The 21,772-nt window shown below is 63.9% G+C and overlaps 5 protein-coding genes across 5 annotated transcripts; 3 read left to right on the top strand and 2 right to left on the bottom strand.

Moving 5' to 3' along the window:
- Positions 1 to 555: 555 nt before the first annotated feature.
- On the top strand, positions 556 to 1,396 carry EMIHUDRAFT_438075 (hypothetical protein). Its single transcript, XM_005762235.1, has 2 exons — positions 556 to 974; positions 1,042 to 1,396. The coding sequence occupies exons 1-2, from the start codon at positions 605 to 607 to the stop codon at positions 1,377 to 1,379; spliced, it is 708 nt and encodes a 235-aa protein (XP_005762292.1). The 5' UTR covers positions 556 to 604; the 3' UTR covers positions 1,380 to 1,396.
- A 4,230-nt stretch (positions 1,397 to 5,626) lies between these two features.
- On the top strand, positions 5,627 to 7,626 carry G6PDH2 (glucose-6-phosphate dehydrogenase; the record flags this gene model as incomplete). Its single annotated transcript, XM_005762234.1, has 6 exons — positions 5,627 to 6,177; positions 6,220 to 6,400; positions 6,513 to 6,980; positions 7,038 to 7,190; positions 7,270 to 7,311; positions 7,386 to 7,626. The coding sequence occupies 6 exons, from the start codon at positions 5,627 to 5,629 to the stop codon at positions 7,611 to 7,613; spliced, it is 1,623 nt and encodes a 540-aa protein (XP_005762291.1). The 3' UTR covers positions 7,614 to 7,626.
- A 3,152-nt stretch (positions 7,627 to 10,778) lies between these two features.
- EMIHUDRAFT_216504 (hypothetical protein) lies at positions 10,779 to 12,027 on the top strand (the record flags this gene model as incomplete). Its single annotated transcript, XM_005762233.1, has 4 exons — positions 10,779 to 10,999; positions 11,412 to 11,500; positions 11,579 to 11,687; positions 11,997 to 12,027. The coding sequence occupies 4 exons, from the start codon at positions 10,779 to 10,781 to the stop codon at positions 12,025 to 12,027; spliced, it is 450 nt and encodes a 149-aa protein (XP_005762290.1).
- Positions 12,028 to 12,389: 362 nt separating this feature from the next.
- Positions 12,390 to 13,142, bottom strand: EMIHUDRAFT_216503 (hypothetical protein; the record flags this gene model as incomplete). The annotated part of the gene is made up of 4 exons (XM_005762232.1): positions 12,390 to 12,500; positions 12,678 to 12,788; positions 12,937 to 12,990; positions 13,080 to 13,142. The coding sequence occupies 4 exons, from the start codon at positions 13,140 to 13,142 to the stop codon at positions 12,390 to 12,392; spliced, it is 339 nt and encodes a 112-aa protein (XP_005762289.1).
- Positions 13,143 to 15,469: 2,327 nt separating this feature from the next.
- Positions 15,470 to 16,915, bottom strand: EMIHUDRAFT_216501 (hypothetical protein; the record flags this gene model as incomplete). The annotated part of the gene is made up of 2 exons (XM_005762231.1): positions 15,470 to 16,329; positions 16,465 to 16,915. The coding sequence occupies 2 exons, from the start codon at positions 16,913 to 16,915 to the stop codon at positions 15,470 to 15,472; spliced, it is 1,311 nt and encodes a 436-aa protein (XP_005762288.1).
- Between the last annotated feature and the right edge of the window lie 4,857 nt (positions 16,916 to 21,772).

Genomic DNA, 21,772 nt, shown 5'->3' with positions numbered 1-21,772 from the left:
CCTGTGTCGAGCCTGTCTGCTGTGAGAGAGAGTTGTTTTGTTTAAATTCTTTCTTCTTAGGCGGCTTCCGTGGTGTACCTGTGTTAGTGCCAGTGCGCGCCAATCTTCCCGAGAGAGAGATTTTTAGCACAATCAAAGAGATATATTTCCCATTTCGTGCACAAAGAGCACAAAGGTGGCACCCTCGGCCAGCTGAAGCTCTCGACTCGTCGACCGAACTCTGGACGATGCCGACCTCAAACCACCAGCACCAGGAACGACGTGCCGCGGCTCGCCGCGCATCTGTTGCGACCGACGACGTGCCCGACGCCGTCCCGCGGCCGCCAGGAAGAGGCCCGCGCAACCACTTCTGGGACCCGCGGCCGCCGGGCGTGTGGCGGCACAACGAGTCGAACGAACCGTACCAGCGCAGAGCGGCGCGTCTCGCGAGCGCCCGCGGCCGCCACGCCGCCGCCGTCCGCGGCCGACGGTGGTCGCGAATCAACGCGCCGCGGTGCAACGAGGCCAAGTCCTTCCAGGCTCCCGCCAGCAGCGCCTCGTGGCGTGGGCTGCACGGCCCTTCGAGACGGCCCGGGGGGCGGTGAGAGAGACCTCTCCCGCCGGCATGGCGCACTATATCACCCGTAGAGGCCTCTCTATAGTCGTCTTTTGGCACCTCATCTCTCCACGCCGCCGATTAGACCTCACCACATCGCATCGCCCCCTTCCCTGCCCCGTCGCCCTCCTGAGCTCTCCCTCCTTCGCTCCAGCCATGCACAGGCCATTGGCCCGCGTGCCAGGCGTCCGGGACGGCCGGGTATCGGCTCCGTACTTTGAGCCCTCTTGGGCCACCCTCGCGCGCGTCCACCGGCCGACAGAGCACCGCTTGGGCGACTCAGACGGCCCGCCCGACCAGCGCGTTCGATCGTGCCGCCCCCACAGCGTCAGTGGCGTGCGTGGGGTGGCAGGCGGCGTCCGCGCAGCCCCTCGTGGGGGTGCCCACCGCTCTCCTCTCACCGCTCCCCCCCGCCCGTGGCACCCCACGCACGCGTCCCTCCTCAGGGGCGCAAGGCGGCACGGCACGTTCAGCGCTTGCCTCGGCCCACCTCGCCTTCACGCCCGCCACCGCGACCAAGGAGGTGGCCTCGGCGGCCCAGATGAAGCCCGTGCGGCTCGTTTGGGAGCCGCATGCCGTCCCTCTCTCGCCGGCGCTGCTCACCACGCCCAAGCCTACGCCGAGGAACCCGTCACGCCCGTCTCGCTCACGAGCTGGTGGCTCGCATCGACCGAGCCGTCCAGCTTTCTCACGCGTCACGCCCTGCCCACGATCAAATTCGAGACGACCAACATCCGACCACAAAAAAGGCCCGCGCGTGCTGCGCGGGCCGGCGAGCGACTAGCGAGCCAACCTGCTAGTACCTTAAAAAAAAAACTGGCGCGGCGGCGGTTTTGAGGTCAGTGCACGCCTCTCCTAGGATCACTTACGCTGAGAATTGGCGCCACCGTTTAGGATATGGTGACCATCGCTGTTGTTTTTGGCATGCTCGGGACCACACAATCCCCACCAAATGCACTGCCGACGGGGCTGCCAGCGCCGCCGCCGCTGCCTCTCAGTCCGCATGCGACGATGCCGCCACAGTCGTCGCAACCACTGCCGTCGCCGCGGCCGCCACCTCATTTAGTGCCGATGCCGCAACTTGTCACAGCATTCGCCGTTATCGGGCTGCTCCTGGCGAGCATCGGCCTCATCGACTCGCTTTGTGTCTACTACCTCGCGTGCCGCAGTGCGTTTTGGTGGTGGACACGGCGCAAGTATCACCCCTCCCACAATACAGACATAGTGTCCCGAATGCCCACCCGATTTTGAAGAAATCAGAAACGCAAAACCCAGCGCAAACGCTCTCAGATTTCACCTTCGCCCTCGCTGCGCATCTCCATCTCCCACGCCGAGGGTATTTCATCTCGTGGTGGGAGGATGCTCAATCGATCAGGAAAGCGGTCGATTGATGGTGGCGCGGACAAAAGATGAAATACCTTCTCCCCCCTCAGGCTGGCCTCACAAGGCACAGCGCGCCTGCGCAGGAGATCTTCCTTGCTCCGATCGAACCATTCCCAGAGCCGATGGGAGACGCGTACAACCGACTGTGCCGCGGCCTGCCTCTGCATGGCAGCCCTCACCGCGCGGTCGCGCGGGTTGAGAAGCATGGCCATTCGCTCCGTTGGGCAATTCTGGCATCGCCCTGAGCTTTTCGAGCGCTCTGAGCAATTGTGGGTAGCCAAGCTGTTGACTTGGGGCGCGGACTCTCCCAGCGATAAGTTGTGAGGATGCAAGCGCGCGTTGAGCAGCGGGAGAGAGCGCTCCAGCTCGTGCAGCGGCAGCACGCTGACGCAGGGTGCCATCAGCTGCGCCTGCAGCAGCTCGAGGAGCAGGCTCTCCAGCCCCGTCGAGGTTTCTGACGAGGCGCTCTCGAAGCACCGCTGCGCTTGGAAGGCTAAGCTGCCCCCGCCGCGCTCGCGCTCGTCGCCTGAAACTCGGAGCAAGGTGTTGATGAGGGTGGTCGCCTCCAACTTCGCGTAGTCTGTGAACGCGTCGGTACAGTTGGCGCTCCTCGACTTGTGCTCGATGTTGCACACGCAGTTGTAGTTGTAGAGGGATATCGCTCTATCCACTGGCTCGCGAAGAGTGGTGATGACCAGCCCTGGCCGACCTGTGAGGTGCAGGATGCTCAGGGTATCGGACCCCGCAACAATGCGGAGCTGAGAGCGATACAGCTGTGTCCGCTCGTGGGCGAACTTTGCGCTTTTGTTTCGCGCCTTTGCGCCTTCAGTAGACGCGCGCCATCTCGACGCTATGGCAAAGTTGGACACGAGGTGGGCCATTGTGCCGCTCCCCGCTTTTACCATGTACACCAGACCAAAGACTGGGTCCACACTTTGCGGCTCCGTCAACGGTATGAGCATCCGGGGCACGGGGAGTGCCACAGAAGCTTCCCGGCGGCAGGAGGCTGAGACCCGGTCCCATTGCGCCAGCGTATTGTCGGGAAGAAGAGGCCGCAGAGTGAGCTCACCGCCCCCGAACATTAACGTGAGTCGATGGCACCAGTCAAAGACGAGCACACAGCGCGTCGCAGCGCAGGTCACGGCGCGTCTGCTGGTGTCGCGCGAACGCAATAACTTCTCGCAAGCGGATTCACCTTTTCGTAGGTGTGGTTGGTGGCCCGTGTTTTCACCTGGTTATGCGTTTCGCAGCAAAACGGCACGCTGAATTCAGTTTTTGTTCTACTGACAATGATCCAAGCCGTCATAGGCGGCAGTCCACCCCCGACGGCGATGATACAGCTTCCGGAATGCAACCACATCTTCGTGGCGTGAAATGTTAACAGCGATGGAGCCGTCGCTACGCGTGATGAGTGGCAAGCGAAGGCTGTCCACTGCCAGAGGAACGAGACCCTGGTAGACGGTCCGGGAGTCATTGCTTCCATGGAGACCCCTGGCGACGTTGATAGTGCCGTCCTTGTTACGGATGACCACTCGCATCACGGCAGCCACCCGAGCTGCTGCACGGTTAGCGAACGGTGCGCGGGGGTCACTCAGGTGAAGATGACGTTTACCCATAATCAGGCAATCGCCCTCCGCGGCGTCGACATAGCGCAGCCTCAGGCTGCTGACCTGCGGCTCTGCCCCACGAGCGATTCCAGCAAGTGCGCCCTCCTCGTCAGCCTCCGTGTGCCCTGTCCGCTTCAGCTCGTCGAAATGCTCGGCCAGACCAGGCGATGCAAACCCCGCGCTCCATCTACCATCTTCGAAGGTGTACTGCATGGGTGGGTTGGTGTACTCAGGGTGCTTCTCGACCAGTATAAGGTTACCGACCGACGGTGACGCGCTCTGGGTGCGGTTTGCTGCTCTGAGAAGGTACCACGTTTGGTAGCCGCCCATGTCCGGCCATTGCGCCCACTGGGGATCCCAGTGAGGGTGGTTGAACCCTCCCGACACGAAATTGACGAGCCTGTGACTGAACGGAATCAGGTCATCAAGAGTGAGCACCCGGCCGGGGATGTACACGTGCTCCAGCGTCGCCTTGAGCAGCTGGCAGGACCACCCGGTTGACAACCCGATCTCCCTCGTCTCACGCATCCTGTTGTGCGCTTCGTGAATCTCTACCAAACCTGGATGAAGCTCCCGGACACGAACAATCTTATGCTTTGCGGCTACACCCTCTCCAACGTTGATTCGCCCGCGGTTTGAAACGTCACCTGGCCTCAGTCTCGGGGCTGCGTCAATCTGCTGCCGTGAAGGAGCGTGGTTCCAAGGTTCGGGAGCCTCCTTTGCCACCTCTGGATGCCGACCAGCCTGCGTCAGACCATTCATCTGGTGCAGCCGCTGCAACGCCATCCCCAACGAGACGATCTTGAAGCCCGCCTGCTGGAGACGTGTGGCAAATGAAGTGTTGAGTGCATCCGCGCCGAGGGTTTTGAGGTAGTCGGCGTCAGATTCGATCATTGCCACGCGAGCCTCAACATCTGGCTTGTCAGAGCGGTCGGGGCCAGTGCGGGCCGCCTCGCTGGCCGCGTCGTCGGCACAAACCAGCACGAACACGTGCCATAGGAGAGCCGGCAGCGCGAGGCGCATACTCAGGGTTCCTATTCGTGGCCTGACAACATTCTACTACGCCCGGCCGTTCGAGCGACCAGGCGAGGGTGCCTAACCATGAATACAAGCAACCCTTTTGCTGGCTCACAAGCTAAAGATGTTCACTGCCCCCCACACGGAGGAGCCCCGGGTTCTCCGCATGGGGAGCCCCGGGTACTCTTTAGCTGTACTCGTCTAGGCAGGGGTTGACTTCAAAAAAGGTCTTCACTTGGAGGACTTGACAAAAGAATTTTTCAACAAAAGGCGGTCGCACGACACGATTCACGCGACAGGTGAGGCGCGGGCGACGGCTTCCTCAGAAGCCGTCGCCCGCACCACAGGAGCAGTCACACCACTCCCACTCCGGCGCCCACCCACTCCCCAACCCGACATCCCCACCCCACCCCACAACCCCGCCCCACCCCGACCCGAGCAACCCCGCCCCGCCCCGCCCCGACCCGATCCACCCCGCCCCGCCCCGCCCCGCCCCCCCCACCGGACCAACCCGCGAGCCGCTCCCGGCTTCGCCCCCCGCCCAAGCCCCACCCGCGCCTGCGCCTGCCACCCGCGCCGCCTCCCCCACGCGCACCCACGACGCAAGCCGCCCGCCGCCCGCCGCACCGCCGCCTCGCCCGCCGCCTCGCCCGGCCCTCGCCCAGTCGGCAGCCCCACCCGCCACCGGATCTTGACAAAAGAACTTAGAGAGCGAGTGCCGCCAAAGCCTCTCAGGCAGTTGTATCGGGGTGCCGCCCCTGCTGGGGCCATACGAATGTGCGACGCGTCGTCGCCCACTCCTCCTCTTTTGAGCGTCGGTCAAGTGACGCTCCAAACATCAAGCCCGCTCACCGAATCAGGAGACCGACAACATCGCAAGCTTCGCCCGCCCTCTGAGTCATGGCGCTCGCTCAATTTCGATTCACCTCCTCCAGTCACCTCCGAGAGCTCCTCCTCTGTCTGCACCGCCTCCTCCGCCGCCTCTGACGCCAACGGCAAGACGGATCGCGCCACCCTCTTCTCGATGCCGCTAACGGTCGTCATCTTCGGGGCGACCGGAGACCTCGCTCGCAAGAAGCTGTTCCCTGCGCTGTACGAGCTCATGTTGCAGGAGCACATCCCGCGCTGGACGTCCATCGTCGGCTGCGGCCGATCGCCGCAGGACCCCGACGCCTTCCTCGCCAAGCAGTGCGTCAATGTGCGCGATGACCCCGCATGGCCCCGCGACTGCTTCCTCCGGCTTGTCCGCTACCACTGCCTCGAGGGCGGGTACGCGGACGCGCGCTCGCACGCGAGGCTCGCCGACGAGGAGGTGCGACGCTACGAGGAGCGCCACCCCACGGGCCCTTGCGGCAACCGGCTCTTCTTCCTCTCAGTGCCTCCGGCCGTGTTTGGCGCGGTCGCAGAGATGGTGTCGGCGCACGGCAGGGCGGCGGCGGGCGGCTTCACGCGGCTGCTGATCGAGAAGCCGTTCGGCCGCGACTCCGCCTCGTTCGAGGAGCTCAACTCGCTCACGGCGCGCCACTTCGACGAGACGCAGCTCTACCGGATCGGCCACTACCTTGCTCGAGCCCTGTCCAGGACACGTCCACGACATGTCCGAGACGTGTCCCATAGGATCGACCACTACCTCGGCAAGGAGATCCTGCTCAACATTTCTTCGCTCCGGTGGGCAAACTCGCTCTTCGAGCCTCTCTGGTCGGCGGAGCACATCGAGGCGGTGCAGGTCACCTTCAAGGAGGACCTCGGCACGCAGGGGCGCGGAGGCTACTTCGACGGCGTCGGCATCGTCCGCGACGTGATCCAGAACCACCTGCTGCAGGCCCGCGAGATTACCCGAGCTCACCCGAGCTCACCCGAGCTCACCCGTGATTGCCCGAGATCACCCGAGATCACCCGACCTGCTGCAGGCCCTGCTCTTCCTGACCATGGAGCCGCCAGAGGACATGTCCGCCGCCGCCATCCTCGCCGCCAAGGTGTCGCTGCTCAAGTCGGTTCGCACGCTCGACCTCCGCCGCGGCGACGCCTTCCTCGCGCAGTACGGGCCCTCGGAGGACGGCGGGAGGAAGGGCTACCTCGACGACCCGACCGTCGACCCGCGCTCCCGCTGCCCCACCTTCGCCGCCTGCGTGCTCTCCATCGACTCGGACCGGTGGCGAGGCGTCCCCTTCCTCCTCTCGGCAGGGAAGGGCCTCGACGAGCGGCTCTGCGAGGTGCGCGTTCGCTTTCGGCCAAAGCCGTACAACGCCCTGCTTGGCGTCGACTCCGCCAACGAGCTGGTGATGCGCGTGCAGCCCGACGAGGCCATCTACGTCGTCGCCGTCGCGAAGACGCCCGGCCTCTGCGCCGGCGTCGGGCGCGAGGAGCGCCGCACGCCCGTGGCTCGCATGGGTACTCTCGAGGAACCTCGGAGAATCTCGGGGAATCTCGGGTAGGAGCGCCGCACGCCCGTGGCGATGGGGCTTCGGTACGCGACGCAGTTCGGAGACGGCTCCCCCTTTGTCGCGCCCGACGCCTACGAGCGGATGCTGCTCAACGCCGCGCGCGGCGACCAGGCGCTCTCGGTCAGCGCGGCGGAGCTGACAGAGGCGAGTCCGACTCACAGTTGGATCATACTAGAATACTCGGAAAACCAGCCATTGATCATCCCCTCCATCTGTCTGCTAGGCGTGGCGCATCTTCACGCCGCTGCTGCACCAGATCGACGAGGAGCTTCCGCCGGCCGGTGGCGCCGGAGGTGTGTGGGGAGGCTTGGCCGGAGGCTTCTCGGAACCTTCCCATAGGAACTTCCGCCGCCAGTGGTGCACCCCTTTGGCCAGACGCCGCGCGGGTACGAGGCGTGGACCGAGGCGCACGGGGTCGACATCGCGCCGCCGGCGACGCACTGGTCGGCCAAGGAGGCCGAGGCGCACGCCGCTGCCAAGGCCTCGGCGATGGCGGCCGCCAAGGCCGCCGCCGCGCCGCCGCTGGAGCCCCGCGACCCGATGGATTCGGACAGCTTCATGTGGTGAGCGGACCTGACACCCCTACTAGAGTCTACCCCACTTCTACTGCATGTGCATATATCGAAAAACGAAATCGATACTAGCAGGAGAAATCAGAAAAACATTGAACAAGAAAAGACGAGGGGCCCGACGGGAAGAGCCGGCACGCGGAAGAGGCGATGCAAGTGATGTCGTCCGACTCCCGAGCCCCCCCCCCTCCCATTTTTGTTCGTAAGAATTTTCCGAACAAGTAATCCAGGTAAGAAAGATGGGGTACAATTGGATGTGAAGTTGGTCTTAGCCGGCCATGCATGTGGCCTTTCTACTCGGAGCACTGCTCGAGAGCGCTCATGGCAGCGCGGGCAACGGGGCAGCTCGAGAAGAGATCAGGTTGGCAGGGGCGAAAGGTGACGAAAAGCTTGTGCCTGCGTGGCTTGACGGTGGCGGGCAGGGTCGGGACGAGGTCGGCAATGTGAGCGGCATGCCTGGCAGAGAATGGGCGCGAGAAGAAGTTCTGCTAAGCGCCGCCCACGACGGCCATGGTCGGGTGGACGACTTCCTGCTTCGGCACGGCGCTGAGATAGACGCGCAGAGTGACAGCATCACCGCGCTAATGGCCGCCGCTAACAAAGGCGATGAGGGGGTGGTCGACCTGCTGCTTCGGCACGGCGCTGAGGCCAACCTGCAGAACAGCATGGCGACAGCACGCTGATGCACGCTGCCATCAGAGGCCACGAGAAGGTTGTAGAGGTGCTGCTTTGGCACGGCGCGGAGGCTAACTTGCAAAACAGCTTCGGCAGCACCGCGCTGATGGCCGCCGGCCAGGAAGGCTTCGATCAGGTGGCAGAGTTGCTGCTGCAGCACGGCGTCGATGCCAACCTGCAGGACAGCAAGGGCGACACCGCACTAATGATCGCTGCCTACAACGGCAACGAGCGGGTGGTAGAGATGCTGCTGGAGCACGGCGCGGAGGTAAACCTGCAAGACAACGCCACCGCGCTGGCGCATGGCGCGAAAGTCGACCACCAGAGTGGCGGCAGCGGTACCACTGCGCTGATGAGCGCAGCACGCCATGGGTACGGGCGTGTGGTCGCTGGGTTATTGCGGCACGGAGCAGACATCAACCTGCAAAACAGCAACGGCGACACCGCGCTGATTCTTGCCGCCTTATACAACCGCCCAACAATCGTGATCCGGTTGCTGCGAGCGGGCGCAGACGCAAGGGCTCGCACTGTAACGGGCCGGACAGCGTTGCAGTGTGCCAGGGAGAAGGGCCACACCGCGTGCATCAGGATGCTTGAGAAGTTCCAGATGGAGCGCGCAGGGCTTGAGAAGTTCCAGGTGACGCACGCAGCAGGCAAGGACGCAGGTACACCGTTCGACCCGAGCGTGTTGCCTCCGGGCGAGGCCGAGCGTGTGTGGGTGGATCTCGAGGAGATCACGAGGGCGTTAGATGCATGTGACGAGGAGGCGGTGCTGGCGTACATCGATGGCGGCGGGCAGCTCGACGTGGTTTTCACGGGGAGCGGCGAGAAACGGATACCGATGCGTGGCGAGAAAGGGATAACGATGTTGCCGAAAGGGATAACGATGCTGATGAGCGCCATCCTCTGCGGCCATGAGCGGGTGTTCAGCTTGCTGCTGCAGCGCGTCGAGGATGTGGATCAGACAACCGACGAAGGCTGGAGCGCGATGATGATCGCCGCCATCAATGGACTTGATCGATGTGTCGACGGACTGGTGATGCGTGGCGCGGATGTCAACCGGCGGGACAGCAACGGCTCAACGGCACTGATGTACGCTGCCACGCAGGGCCACGAGATGGTTGCCGAGACGTTGCTGAAACATGGCGCGAGTGTCAACTTGCCGGAGCGCGACGGCGCCACTGCGCTGATGTATTGTGCCTTCCACGGCCAAGAGAAGGTTGCCGAGGTGCTGCTGCGGCACGGCGCGGATACCAGCCATAAGGGAAACAAGGGCCACACCGCGCTGATGCACGCTGTCAGCCAAGGCCACGAGCCGTTGATCGACATACTGCTGCGGAACGGCGCGAGCATCGATCGGCAGGGCAGCGGGGGCATAAACGCGTTGACCATCGCCGTCTTCAACAACCAACCCGAAATTTTGCGCCGTTTGATGCGGTCGGGCACCGACAGTTCGGCTGCCAACGGCAAGCAGGCGCTGCAGCTCGCCAGGGAGCAGGGCTGCGGTGAGTGCGTCACGGCTCTCGAGCAGTCGCTAGTGGTTCCACGCGAGATTTTTGCAGCGGCTCGTCGAGGCGACGATAAACTGGTGTTGGCATGGCTCGACGGTGGCGGGCACGTCGATGCGACGTTCGACATGAAAGGAGTGAGCGGCATCACGCTACTCATGGTTGCCGCAGGCCTTGGGCACAGGCGGTTGGTCGAGTTGTTGCCAGCGCGAGGATCCGATGCGAACTTACAGAACAGCGACGGTGGCACCGCGCTGATGGGGGCTGCAAAGAAAGGCCATGAGCAGGTGGTCGAGGCGCTGCTGCAGCATGGCGCAAAGGTCGACCAGCAGTTGACCTCGGGGGAAACCGCGTTGATGCTTGCCGCCTACGCAAACTGGCCGGCCGTCGTGCGCCGCCTGCTGCGGGCGGGCGCAGACGCAAATGCGCGCAATGCAGCGCGCCAGACAGCGCTGCAAATGGCCCAGAGAGAGGGTCATGCAGTGTGTATCTGGCTCCTCGAGGAGTGGCACCGTGAGCGAGGCAGGCACTGGGCTGTGTTGGCTTTTGGGCTTTGCGATGTCCTTATGCTGCTGTACTATGTCGTTCGCACCTACCTGCGGCGAAGTGTCAGAGCTAGAGCTCGGCCGAAGCGGTCTAGGCGGCCTAGGTGGCGACAGTGGACCGTGCGGGAGCGTGCCACAACCCTGCTGGCTTCCGGGAAGCGGCTGCTCTTATCTCCGTCTTCGCATGATCAATGGTGGGAGATTTTGGCGATCGCGGTGTTCCTGTATATGAGCGGACATTTGCCTTTGTTGACGGCATTGGCGGCTCCAGTTACAGTGAAGGTGGTGTGTGCAGCCAGCGATCTGGTTGCACAGAGGGCTTTGCGCATAGCGGTGGTACTAATACTACTGGCGAGTGCGTGTGGCGCAGCGGCAGTGGAGGTGGGTGGCCTTGGCTGGCTCTGGCTATGGCAGTGGCTGACTGGCTGCCTGTCAATGTCCCTGAGCGTAGAGATGGCGCACCTCAATCCCTATGCGCATCTTCTCATGAACATTGCTGGATTCGGGCACAAACGGAGCTTGCCATGGATAGCTGAGGGCGCTGCCTTCTCGGCGGCTGAGGATGCGGGAGGCGCGCAGTGTGTGGCAGGGACGGCGCAGGGCGCGAGTGAGGATGTCAGAGACGCAATACAGCGAGAGGAGGCGCTGCAGCAGGGGTCGAGACCGCCCCCCCCCGCGTCTTCCGCGGCCGTTGCAGACAGAGACCCCCCGGGGGGGAGACAACCCGGCGCAGCGGAACGTACGCGCGGTGTCGCTGCCGAGACCACCAGACATGTCGATGGCCTGCTGCCCGGCGACCTGTCTACTTGGGCTCCCGCGGCGACTGACCGGCACCGCGTGCAGCGGCACGCGTCTGATTCCCATGAAACTGCCGGGCCGAGGCGGGGTGGCGCTCCCTCAACCACCACCCAGCAGCTGCCACAACCTGAGCCAGTCTCTTCGGCCGCTGCCCCCGTCTCTGCGGGCGGGTCAGATGCTCCCAGACCCAGCACGACGGAGGCCGCGGAGTTCGAGGTCCTACCCGACCTGCTGTGTCCCATCACCGGCGAGACCATCCCGGCCATCGAGAGCCGCTGCGAACGGCGTGTCACAGTCCCACGTGCGAGTAGGCGAGCTCATGGAGGACCCGGTGATCAACGCTGCGGGGCAGACGTACGGTGTGCCACGGACGCCTTCGCTTTGCATGCCCTCCCCGTAAATGCTGCCGCCTCTCACCCCACCCAGCTCCCCTGCAGAGCGTGCTGCGATCGAAAAGTGGATTGCGAAGGGCAAGCGCACCGACCCGAAAAGCGGCACGATGCTCGAGCACACGCACCTCCTTCCGAATGTGGCTGTGCGTAGCATGTGTCGCGACGCAAGCCGACAACTAGCGAGATGTTTGTGAGGTGCTTCGCGCTCAGTGGCTCGGGGGCGGCGGGGGGGGGGGGGGGGCTGTTTTGCCCCATTGTTGTTGTCTTCGCGGTTTCTCGTTTCTGTTTGTTCCGCTCTCCCAGAAACGCACACTCTGTGGGTCTTGCACTTTTCGATTTATTAATGCCGTGGGGCTCCTGTCGCTGTGTCGTCTAGACATGGAATCGCGAGGGTCGCCCCCCCGCTTGCCCCACCACCCCTTGTGTGTGTGGAGACGTTTTCCTTACGCTTACCTTCCTGAAGGAATTGTTCGGTCTGTCTCCCCGCTGTGTAAGTAGCTGTAAGCGCTCCGGGCGCGCACACGTGCCTGCCAGTGCCACGCGGCGTTCTCTGGTAGGATGGGAAAACGAGATGATAGTATAGGGAGTAGAAGTAAGCAAAGAGGAGCCCTGCGCGCGCACGACTCCGCAGGAGAAGGGGAAGCCCCTCCCGCCCGTGCTTGCGCAGCGCAGCCTAAGACACACTAGACTCTAGAGCTCCTCCAGAATGGGGCAGAAAGGCACGTGTCGTCGAGTGGAGAGACAGGGAAGGGGGCAAGGGGCCAGGAAAAATACACACACGCGGTACTCTCTCAAATTCAATGGATGTCTGGCTCTGGAGACTATGATCAGGACTCACGAGTCACGTGCCTTTGTCCTACTTCCAGACCGCCACCACCTCGTGGAGCCCCTTGCCAAGGAGCGCCATCGTGAGGACTCCCGGCTTGAAGTCGACCGTCTCGGCGGCGGGGTCAAAAGCGGCCCACGCCTCTCCGCCCACAGTCACGCTCGCCAGCCCGCCGGCGCGCCCGCCGGGCGCGCGCAGCCGCAGCCGCAGCCCGCCCGGAGGCCCGCGGGCACCGACGTAGGAGCCGGGCAGAGAGACGTTAGCGAAGACGGTGTAGCCGCCCGCGGCCGTCGCGGCGGCGCGCAACGTGAAGCCGACGCGGCCGTAGCGCGTGGGCGAGCTGCGCACGACGACGGGCGCCGCGCCCGGAGTGAGCCACTCGCGCGGCACCGCCTGTCGGAAGGTTCCAAGAAGGTTCGCCGACGTCTCCTGCCACGGCTCCCCGGAGGAGCGACTTGCGCGGCGAGCGCCTTGCCGAGTCAGAGGGTGCGGCTGTTCACCCGAGATTGCCCGAGATTGCCCGAGATTGCCCGAGGTTGCCCGAGGTTGCCCGAGGTTGCGCCTTGCCGAGCCAGACGGTGCGGCTGTCTGGCTCCTCAAAGACGTGCATCCACTTCAGGTACGTCGGCGCCTGTGACTGAGATTGGGCGAGGTGAGCCGAGACTCGAGTACGAGCACCCGCTCTGGTCAGGTCGGCGCCGTGTGCACGCCAGCGGCCACATAGTCGGTGGAGCCGATGTCGCGGTCGGGGTGCGTCGCCTTCTCGCGGAGGACTGAATTCATTAGCAGGGTCGGGCGTGCGTCGAGCCGCTGCAGTCTCGGCGAGTCTCGTCGCCTCTTGCGTGGTCCAGCTGCCGCGCGTGTATAGGTGTGCTTGAGTCGGTCTGCTGGATTCACTACCCTCATTCACGAGCTAGCCGTCGCCTCCGGCGTCGTCCAGCTGCCGCGCGTGTAGGTGTGCGCCGACATGCCGAAGTAGTGGAGGAGGAAACGCTCCACCATGTCGTAGACCAGCAGCCCATACGCCATCCCTACCACTTAGTAGCGAAAGTATGAGTCGGTTCACTGAGAAGACAAGCAGCGTTGCGCCATGCCTGGTCAATGAATGGCGAGTGTTGAGTCCACTAACCCACGAGGAGACCAGCAGCGCCGCGTGCGCATCGCCGTATGCGGTGTAGGTGCTCTGCCAGGACGGAAGCGCCGCAGGCTTAGGTGGCCACTGCAACGGCGCGAGATTGCGGGAGATCGGGGGAGAGAGGGGGGGGGGGGTTGGGCGGGTGGGTTGGGGGTGCGGTCGGGCGAGGACTGGGGAAGCGTGTGCCCTGGCGGAGAGTGCGCTGGGCCAGGCTGGGGTCGAACGAGCAACGGGTGGGGGGAGCGGGGTGAAGGAGAGAGGTGCGGCGGCGGCGGGGGTGAGGAGTGAGGGGAGGAGAGGGGGGATGCTGCCGGCGGCCGGGTCTTGTCTGGCGGGGAGGGGGGGTCGCCTGCTTTGCGTTGTAGCCGGTGCAGCCCAGCGTCATCGGCCGGGTCGAGAGGGCGGAGGCGTTGCCTATGAGATGGCCCGAGATGGCCCGAGATGGCCCGAGATGAGCCGAGATGGCCCGAGATAGGGCAGAGGCGTCGCCTATGGGGAGGAGTGCTGGGAGAGGCTTCCATGCGGCTCCCAGCGTCGGCGGCCGGGTCGAGAGGGCGGAGGCGTTGCCATACATGAGGTGGTTGAACAAATCGTCCGCGAGCTCTGCCGTGAGGGCGCCCGAGTACATTAGCTCCGGGTAGCCTACAGCCGACATCGACCGAAGTGAGCCCGAGATGACACGAGATCAGCAGAATGCTCTGCTCCCCGTGGCCGCGAAAGTCGCCGAGGCAGCCCTGGCGAGCGTGCGGCGGGCCTGGGTCCACAGCGTCGAGCGGGTCGGCGCCTAGAAAGTTCCCAGAAGGCTCCCCGAAGGCTCCCCGAAGGCTCCTAGAAAGCTCCAGAGTCGAGCGGGTCGGCGGCGCCGGTCGGAACGCAACGAGGAGCGCGAGGGTTGCTCGTCGGCACGACGGTCCTAACGAGTGAGTCATAACCCATGAATGGACTGACGTGGCGCGCGAAGGGTGCTCCGTCGGGACGGTCCTACTTCAGACAGAAAGGGATCAGAAACGAGAGGCCTCCGAAAGGACGGCAGGGAGGGTGTGAGAGAGGCGGACCTAAGGTTCACGACGAGCTCGATGCAGTAGTGCAGTCGCGGAGAGCAGACGCGAAGGCAGTGGAGACGGTCGTGCTTGGCGAGAGACGCTTCGAGGGCGGCGAGCATCTTCGGCGCGGCGGCCAGCAGCTCGGATGCGTGCGCCGCCACGTCCTCGCGCCCGCTCTCCTCGCCTACAGCCTCCAGCCGAGATCCGCCGAGATTCGCCGAGATTGGCCCTCGCGCCCGCTCGCCGCGCCGATCTCTCGCAGTACGCGGCCGAGGTCGAGGAAGCCGCGGTACACGTTGGCGTGGCAAGAGTACTTGTGCCTGCAAGCCGGGAGAGAGCCGCGATCGCCGAGAGCCCCCTCTACTGGTCCCCCCTCTCCGCTATCTCTCGGCTGTCTCTCGGCTATCTCTCGGCTGTCTCTCTGTGCCCTTGCGGCTGGTCGCCCCACCGCTCGTAAAACGCGACGAACGTATCGCCCTCGTCGCCGCCGGCGATGATTCCTAATCTCGGGCAATCTCGGGTCATCTCGGGTCATCTCGGGTCACCTCGGGTCACCTCGGGTCACCTCGGGTCATCTCGGGTCATCTCGGGTCATCTCGGGTCATCTCGGGTGGGTCGAGGGTGCCGTGGCGCGGGTCGGAGGGGTCCGGGAAGTTGCGCAAGGCCGCGCCAAAGCGGTACAGCAGCCACTGCGCGTGCGCGCGGATCCTACCAAAGTGGTGCAGCAGCAGCTGCGCGTCGCCTACTTGCGGCGGGCCAAGTGAAGGCCGGGTCCTTGCGCGAGTGGGAAGGAGCAGCGGTCGCAGTGGCCGCCCGTGTAGTCCCTGTAGAGCGCATAGATCGTGAGCATTCTCCCCGACTGCGCGAGCTCCTCTGCGCGGTAGGTGATCATGCCTAATGGACGCGTCGACTGACTGACGGGCGGGAGTGCATCATCGCGAGCTCATCTCTGCGCGGTAGGTGATCATGCCGTTGTCGCGCGTGTAGTAGCGCAGCCAATTGTCGATCACGCCGCGCGCGTACGGAAACATGCCCCACTCGAGCGCTGCGGTGGCCGTCGAGGTGAAGGTGTCCTGAAAGCCGTCCTGCAGACTCACGCCGTACCCGGGCAGCACGCCGTAGCGCGGGTGCCACGTGTCGTCGCGCGAGATCATCGAGCGCACCATCGAGAAGAGCGCCTGGTCCGTCAGCCAGCTGCCATTCGTGCCCGCCGTGTCCGGGAGCGAGAGTGCCATCATGCCCTCCGCGGCAAGCTCGCGGTCCCAGTAGCGCTTGACCGCGAGCAGGTTCCCGTAGAAGCCAGAGGCGTTGGCCTTGAGCTCCGGCCGGATCCAGCGGTCGGTGATTGGCGAGTTGGAGAACCAGTACGTGTCGTAGTACTGAGGCGTGCCCACCAGCTCGCACGGCGGCGCCAGCCTCGCCCCGGAGCAGCGCAGCTGTTGAAAGCGGAACCAGACGTCCTGCTCGCGCCCTCCCTGCATGTCCGGCCTCGGGGACGCCACCATCGTCCAGTAGCGCGAGCCGCCGTAGGCGGAAAAGTTCTGCGGCAGAAGCGGAAAGTAAAAGACCAGGTTCGGGGACGGCTGTCCAAGCAGCCCCTCCGCCATCGCCGAAAAGTTGACGTATTTGAACCAGCCGTCCGGAGGGATGGGCGGCTCTCCGTTGGCAATGGCAGTCAGATTCATCACGTAGCCTTGTGGTCGCGGGAAGCCATTGTCCGTGCAGTCGTCCGCGTGGTCGGAGAAGGTGGCGTCGACCGACGCCGATCGCGACCCGGTGAAGGTGCGCACACCTGCGTCATGAACACACTCTGACAAGGGAATGCGTGCCGCGCCTGCGTCATGGATGCACCCTGACAATGGAATAAGTGCCGCGCCTGCAGTGCTGGTCGGAACACAGGACATGATTCAGCTTCTAGTGCGCGCACCGCTCTCCGGCGAGTAAGGCGAGCACATCATGTTGTTGCCGCTCGCCTGTCTGTTGCCTCGGGAGTACCGCATCACGGGGATTGCAGACTCGACACGCGCCCACGTCACCTCACAGAGGCCGGACGTGCGCGTCGCCCCGTCGCACGAGTGGAGCAGCGCGTCGCCGAGCATGTCCCATTTCGCGTCGAGCACCCTACGCTTGCCGAGACCGAGGTAGTACTCCGAGTCGGGCTTCGGCGCATACGGCTCGTACGTCTTGGGCAGATGCACCGCCTCCACCCCGTCGGCGGCGGGCACGAGCGTGAGCCCGCCGCCCGGCGTCTGCAGGTCCTCGCATGCTGACCAAAGTGTGCCCTCGGCTGCGAAGGTGTCGACCCGCGTGGTGCCGGACGGGCACGCTGCGGCGCCGGGTGCGCGTGCGAGGACGAGGCGCAGGAGGAGGGAGAACATCACGACGGGACTGAGGGAGCAAGCGAAAGTGATGACGGTGAGCCGGTGGACCCGGGGTTTCTTTTTGTGAATTTTTCCAGTCTTTTTCTGAGTTCGACTGAGACTCTGACAGACCTAGGCCCACAGACTACCTCCCACACACTCCCCACTGGCTGCAGCGGTGGGCCGCACGCAACAAGCTGCGGCAGACGGCCTCTTAAAGCTCGACCACCAGTGGGCAAAGGGTGCCTGTCTGTATCGCCTAGTTGCGAGTTGTTTTCGTTACAGTTGTAGTTGCGCGGACGGGCCCCTCTATTCGTGTATAATGTAGTTCCACCTCGAGAGTCGAGTGCGTGTTCGTGTGCAAAATGCCGTCTCTCTGTTCATTTTAGTCGATCTGCTGTCACATTAAGCACTCGCACGCCCGGGGCGACTCCGACAACGCCGGGAACAGGGCGCGCGCTGGTTGAGAGCACGCGAACTGCGCGAGCGATGCCCACGCGCTGGGGGAGCTTCGAGGCGCGCATTGCGAGGAGCATCGTAGGCGACTCCGTAGGCGAGATAACCGTAGACACCGTGAGCCACGAGTGCGGCGGGCACAAATATTCACGGAATCGGGGAATCTTTGGAAGAGAGGCTGCGTTTCCACAAGGCGACACACACACGAACCGCAAATCTCGTTGATGAACGTCTCTTTCCTCCCGGTTGGATGAGCGCTGCAGAGCTCAAGCCCAGGGAGGGAGCAGGCGTGCAGGCAGGGCAAACAAACTCCTACAACACCGGCGGTGGCTTTTCTTTTCAGTTTTGTCGCATATTTCGGCCCCAAGATCCGTTTCGCGCTTCATCCTATTCACAATTCAGCTATCGCCGCGTCGAGCCGGCAGTGGCCGTGACATGTGGTTCCACCACCCCTCGCCAGGCTTTGCCTCTGACCGCCACCGTTCCCACCCAGCTCCCAGGCTGCCTAATGGGACGGAAAGGAAGGCTGGGCGAGCGTTATAGAAGCGTGCTCGACCTCGTCGTGGGACGTGGCAACCTGCACGGCAGCGCTGGCAGAGGCGCGATGAGCGTCGTGCCCTGAGCCCTGGCCTCGACACCTCGACACCAAACCTCGACACCGACTCGACACCTCGACAACCCATGCCAACTCGACAAACTCGACACCCCTCGACACCCCTCGACACCCCTCGACACCCCTCGACACCATCTAGGCTGAAACCATGCTCGTCCGTGTCAAGGTGCCAAACTCGACACCTCGACACCCCTCGACACCCCTCGACACCCCTCGACACCGCTCGACACCGCTCGACACCGCTCGACACCGCTCGACACCTCTGATGATCCTAACACTGCAGAGACGTAGACCCATTGGAGTCACAGAGTTAGAAATCAGGGTTGCAGCAGCAATCAAACTTGGCTGGCAGTACTTTCTAAACTTCATCCCTGAGCAGCCTCTCAAGTTCTAGCTCAAGTTGCAGCTCAGTTGCACCCCTGTTGATGCAGCAAACATGGCAGTACTCAGGTAGCCCTAAGGTGCTGCACAGCACCTTGTACAGTGGCAATGAATCCTCACACCAGTGAGCTTGTGCCATGAGTGCAGACCTGTGGTCCATTGCGCTTTGTGCACTGGCGACGCTGCAACGGCGACGCTGTAGCGGCGGCGACGCTGCTGCGATGGGGTACTGTAGCCCTTAGCTGCTGGACAGCACCTTGTGCAGTGGCAATGTCCACTGACTCATGGCACCAGCCTTGTGCCATGAGCGCTGTGGTCAGTTGCGCTTTGTGCGCCGGTGACGCTGCAGCAGCGACGCTGCTGCAGCAGCGACGCTGCTGCGGTGCTGCGCCTGCACAGCACCTTGGTGCACAGTGGCAATGACTCCCGGCACTTGATGTCCTCAAATGTCCACAGAGAGTATACTGGTTGTGCTCAGGTTGTGCTACATCAACAGGGTGCAACTGAGGCTGCAACTAAGGGACGAAACAGCTTTGCACGACTGCTGCCCAACTTTTGTTGTATGTTGATGGGCTGCAACTGCATCCACCTGCCACCTTGGACACCTCGATACCTCAGACGCCTCTTGACAACACTCGACACCCGCTCGACACCCGCTCGACACCCTCGACACCCTCGACACCCTCGACACCCCTCGACACCCCTCGACACTCCTCGACACGGACAAGCATGGTTTCAGCCGACAGGCCTCGACAGGCCTCGACAGGCCTCGACAGGCCTCGACAGGCCTCGACAGGCCTCGACAGGCCTCGACAGGCCTCGACAGGCCTCGACAGGCCTCGACAGGCCTCGACAGGCCTCGACAGGCCTCGACAGGCCTCGACAGGCCTCGACAGGCCTCGACAGGCCTCGACAGGCCTCGACAGGCCTCGACAGGCCTCGACAGGCCTCGACAGGCCTCGACAGGCCTCGACAGGCCTCGACAGGCCTCGACAGGCCTCGACAGGCCTCGACAGGCCTCGACAGGCCTCGACAGGCCTCGACAGGCCTCGACAGGCCTCGACAGGCCTCGACAGGCCTCGACAGGCCTCGACAGGCCTCGACAGGCCTCGACAGGCCTCGACAGGCCTCGACAGGCCTCGACAGGCCTCGACAGGCCTCGACAGGCCTCGACAGGCCTCGACAGGCCTCGACAGGCCTCGACAGGCCTCGACAGGCCTCGACAGGCCTCGACAGGCCTCGACAGGCCTCGACAGGCCTCGACAGGCCTCGACAGGCCTCGACAGGCCTCGACAGGCCTCGACAGGCCTCGACAGGCCTCGACAGGCCTCGACAGGCCTCGACAGGCCTCGACAGGCCTCGACAGGCCTCGACACCTCTATCCCTCGACAGCAGCTCGACACCCTCGACACCGGGCCTCGACACCTCGACACCAGGGCTCAGGTCGTGCCACAAGACCCGAGACGGGTCGCAGGCGTCGTAGGTACCCGAGCGCGTCGAGACCGTGTCCTGATGCGCTCTGCACGGGTGAGTCACGTCGGCGTCAAAGGAGCGACGTGTGACCTGTCAGAGCTTGATCTCCGATCGGTCAGCGACGTCGAGTCGCCTTTGGTGGCGACAGCTAGGATGCATCTCTCCTCCTGGCGGCGCACGCAGGACGGACCGTGTGTATGCGGCGAACGCTTAAAAAGTGGGTGCTCTACGTCTCACTTTTGCAAGTGCCAGTGCCTCTCCAAGTTAGGGTGCCCACAGGGCCCAAAAAAAGAAAGGAAAAAAGAAATGGGCGACCCCCGATCGCAGCACTTCGTGTTGGCCAGTCGAGAAATTGAGAGTGTGACTAGGAGGGTGGGACGCTGGGGATTCTCAAAGGTATACCCTTGGAATGGCCGGTTCCAGCCTTGAAAGTACGAGATCGCGCGTGCTTCGCGCGCTGCACCGCCTATTCTCCGCGGCTGTGTGACGACGCGTGCCGTGTGCCAGCAGAGTTGGGCGCGCGCGGCGCGACGGCGCCCGCGAGGGAAGGCGCGGGTGCAGCGGCCGCCGGCGGCCGTACCGCCCGCCAGCCGGCGCAGCAGCGGCCAGCGCAGCGGCCGCCGGCGCAGCAGCCAGATCAGCCGGTGCGCGCCTAAAGTATGTGTACTTGTGATTGGACTGGAAATACGTGTGTATTTCAGTTCAGCAGTGTTGTACTAGCATACTCCCATACATGAATTATACCTGAAATCCTCCTTTCCACTCAGATTTGCCTCGTGCGTCCCTTTCTGAGTCGGAAAGCTATTTTCTTTTGGGTCCTGTGGGCACCCTATCCAAGTGCTTTTTTTGAGTAGATAGTGCCGAGCTGGCCGTGACAGCGTTTTTGGTAGTTTTTGGCGGGGTTTCACATCCAGGTGAGACTTTTTGCAACTACGTAGTCTTTTGAGCATTGACCATTGTCCATTGAGGGCCCGCGAGGCCCACCAGCGACCAGGAGGGTCCTGCAGGGAGCATCTCCGCCATTATGCCCTAGATTATGCCGCCACATGGGAAGACCCAATATCATACATGCCACATGCAGTTGGAAAGGGTACACGAAAGGGCACAAGACCAGAAAGGTACACACACCGCACGCGGAAGAAGTTACAAGGGATAGAGTGTACAATAATATTGCGCTGTGGGCGGAGCAGTCGCGGGCAGGGAAGCGGTCTCTTCGCCGGCGATGGACGGTAGTCTCACAGCTTGAAACCGTCGGGAGGCGCGCCCTCCACGGGCGGCCGCCGACGAGCGAGCGCCTTCAGCGCCTTCTCGGGCGTGTCGTCGCCGGCGCGGGCGCGGCACGGCGAGGGTGTGCGCGGCGACTTGGACGGCGAACCGCCGCCCTCTGCGCACTCGCTGCGCCGCTGCGCCGTCCAGCCGCAGTACGCGCGCCACGCCTATGGACATGTCTCGGACGAGTCACGGGCGTGCCATGGCGTGTCCGGCCGCAGTACGCCCGCCACGCCCGCGGCTCGAGCTTGCAAAAGAGCCACGGCAGCAGCAGCAGGCGCAGCGCGTACGCCTCGAGCAAGAGGAGAGGCGGCGGTGAGGGCGGCTGCTAGTTCGAAGGGAAAGGACGCGAAGTAGCAAGCATCGAATGGGCGGGCGGGCGCGGCGGTGAGCGTTAGGGGGCTGTGCGTGAGAGGAGAGCTGGGGAGAGGGAGGGGAGAGGGAGCAGCAGGCCTTGCCGCATTCGAGCGGCTCGGTGCGCAGGTCGCAGATGCTGCCCTGGTGGCCGAGGAAGACCGAGTGGACGCCAAAGCCGTGCCTCGTGGCGATCAGCTCGGCGAGCGCAACCAGCGGCCAGGCGCGTGGCGCGTGCCGGCCGAGCAGCACGCCGGTCACGGACGGCACCATGTCAAAGAAAGAGTTGACGAACGAGTCACCGTGGTACTCGCCGGGAGAATAGGTAC

The sequence above is a fragment of the Emiliania huxleyi genome (assembly GCF_000372725.1).
Source record: "Emiliania huxleyi CCMP1516 unplaced genomic scaffold EMIHUscaffold_69, whole genome shotgun sequence".
NCBI lineage: Eukaryota > Haptophyta > Isochrysidales > Noelaerhabdaceae > Emiliania > Emiliania huxleyi.
Note: the sequence above shows the minus strand (reverse complement) of the source record. Positions and strands in the feature narration are given on the sequence as shown.

Bases quoted from the DNA above. Each gene is read 5' to 3' on its own strand.
- EMIHUDRAFT_438075 (XM_005762235.1), top strand. From the start codon at position 605: ATGGCGCACTATATCACCCGTAGAGGCCTCTCTATAGTCGTCTTTTGG. The intron at 975-1,041 runs GTGCCCACCGCT...GTCCCTCCTCAG, and splicing joins CCGCGCAGCCCCTCGTGGGG to GGGCGCAAGGCGGCACGGCA.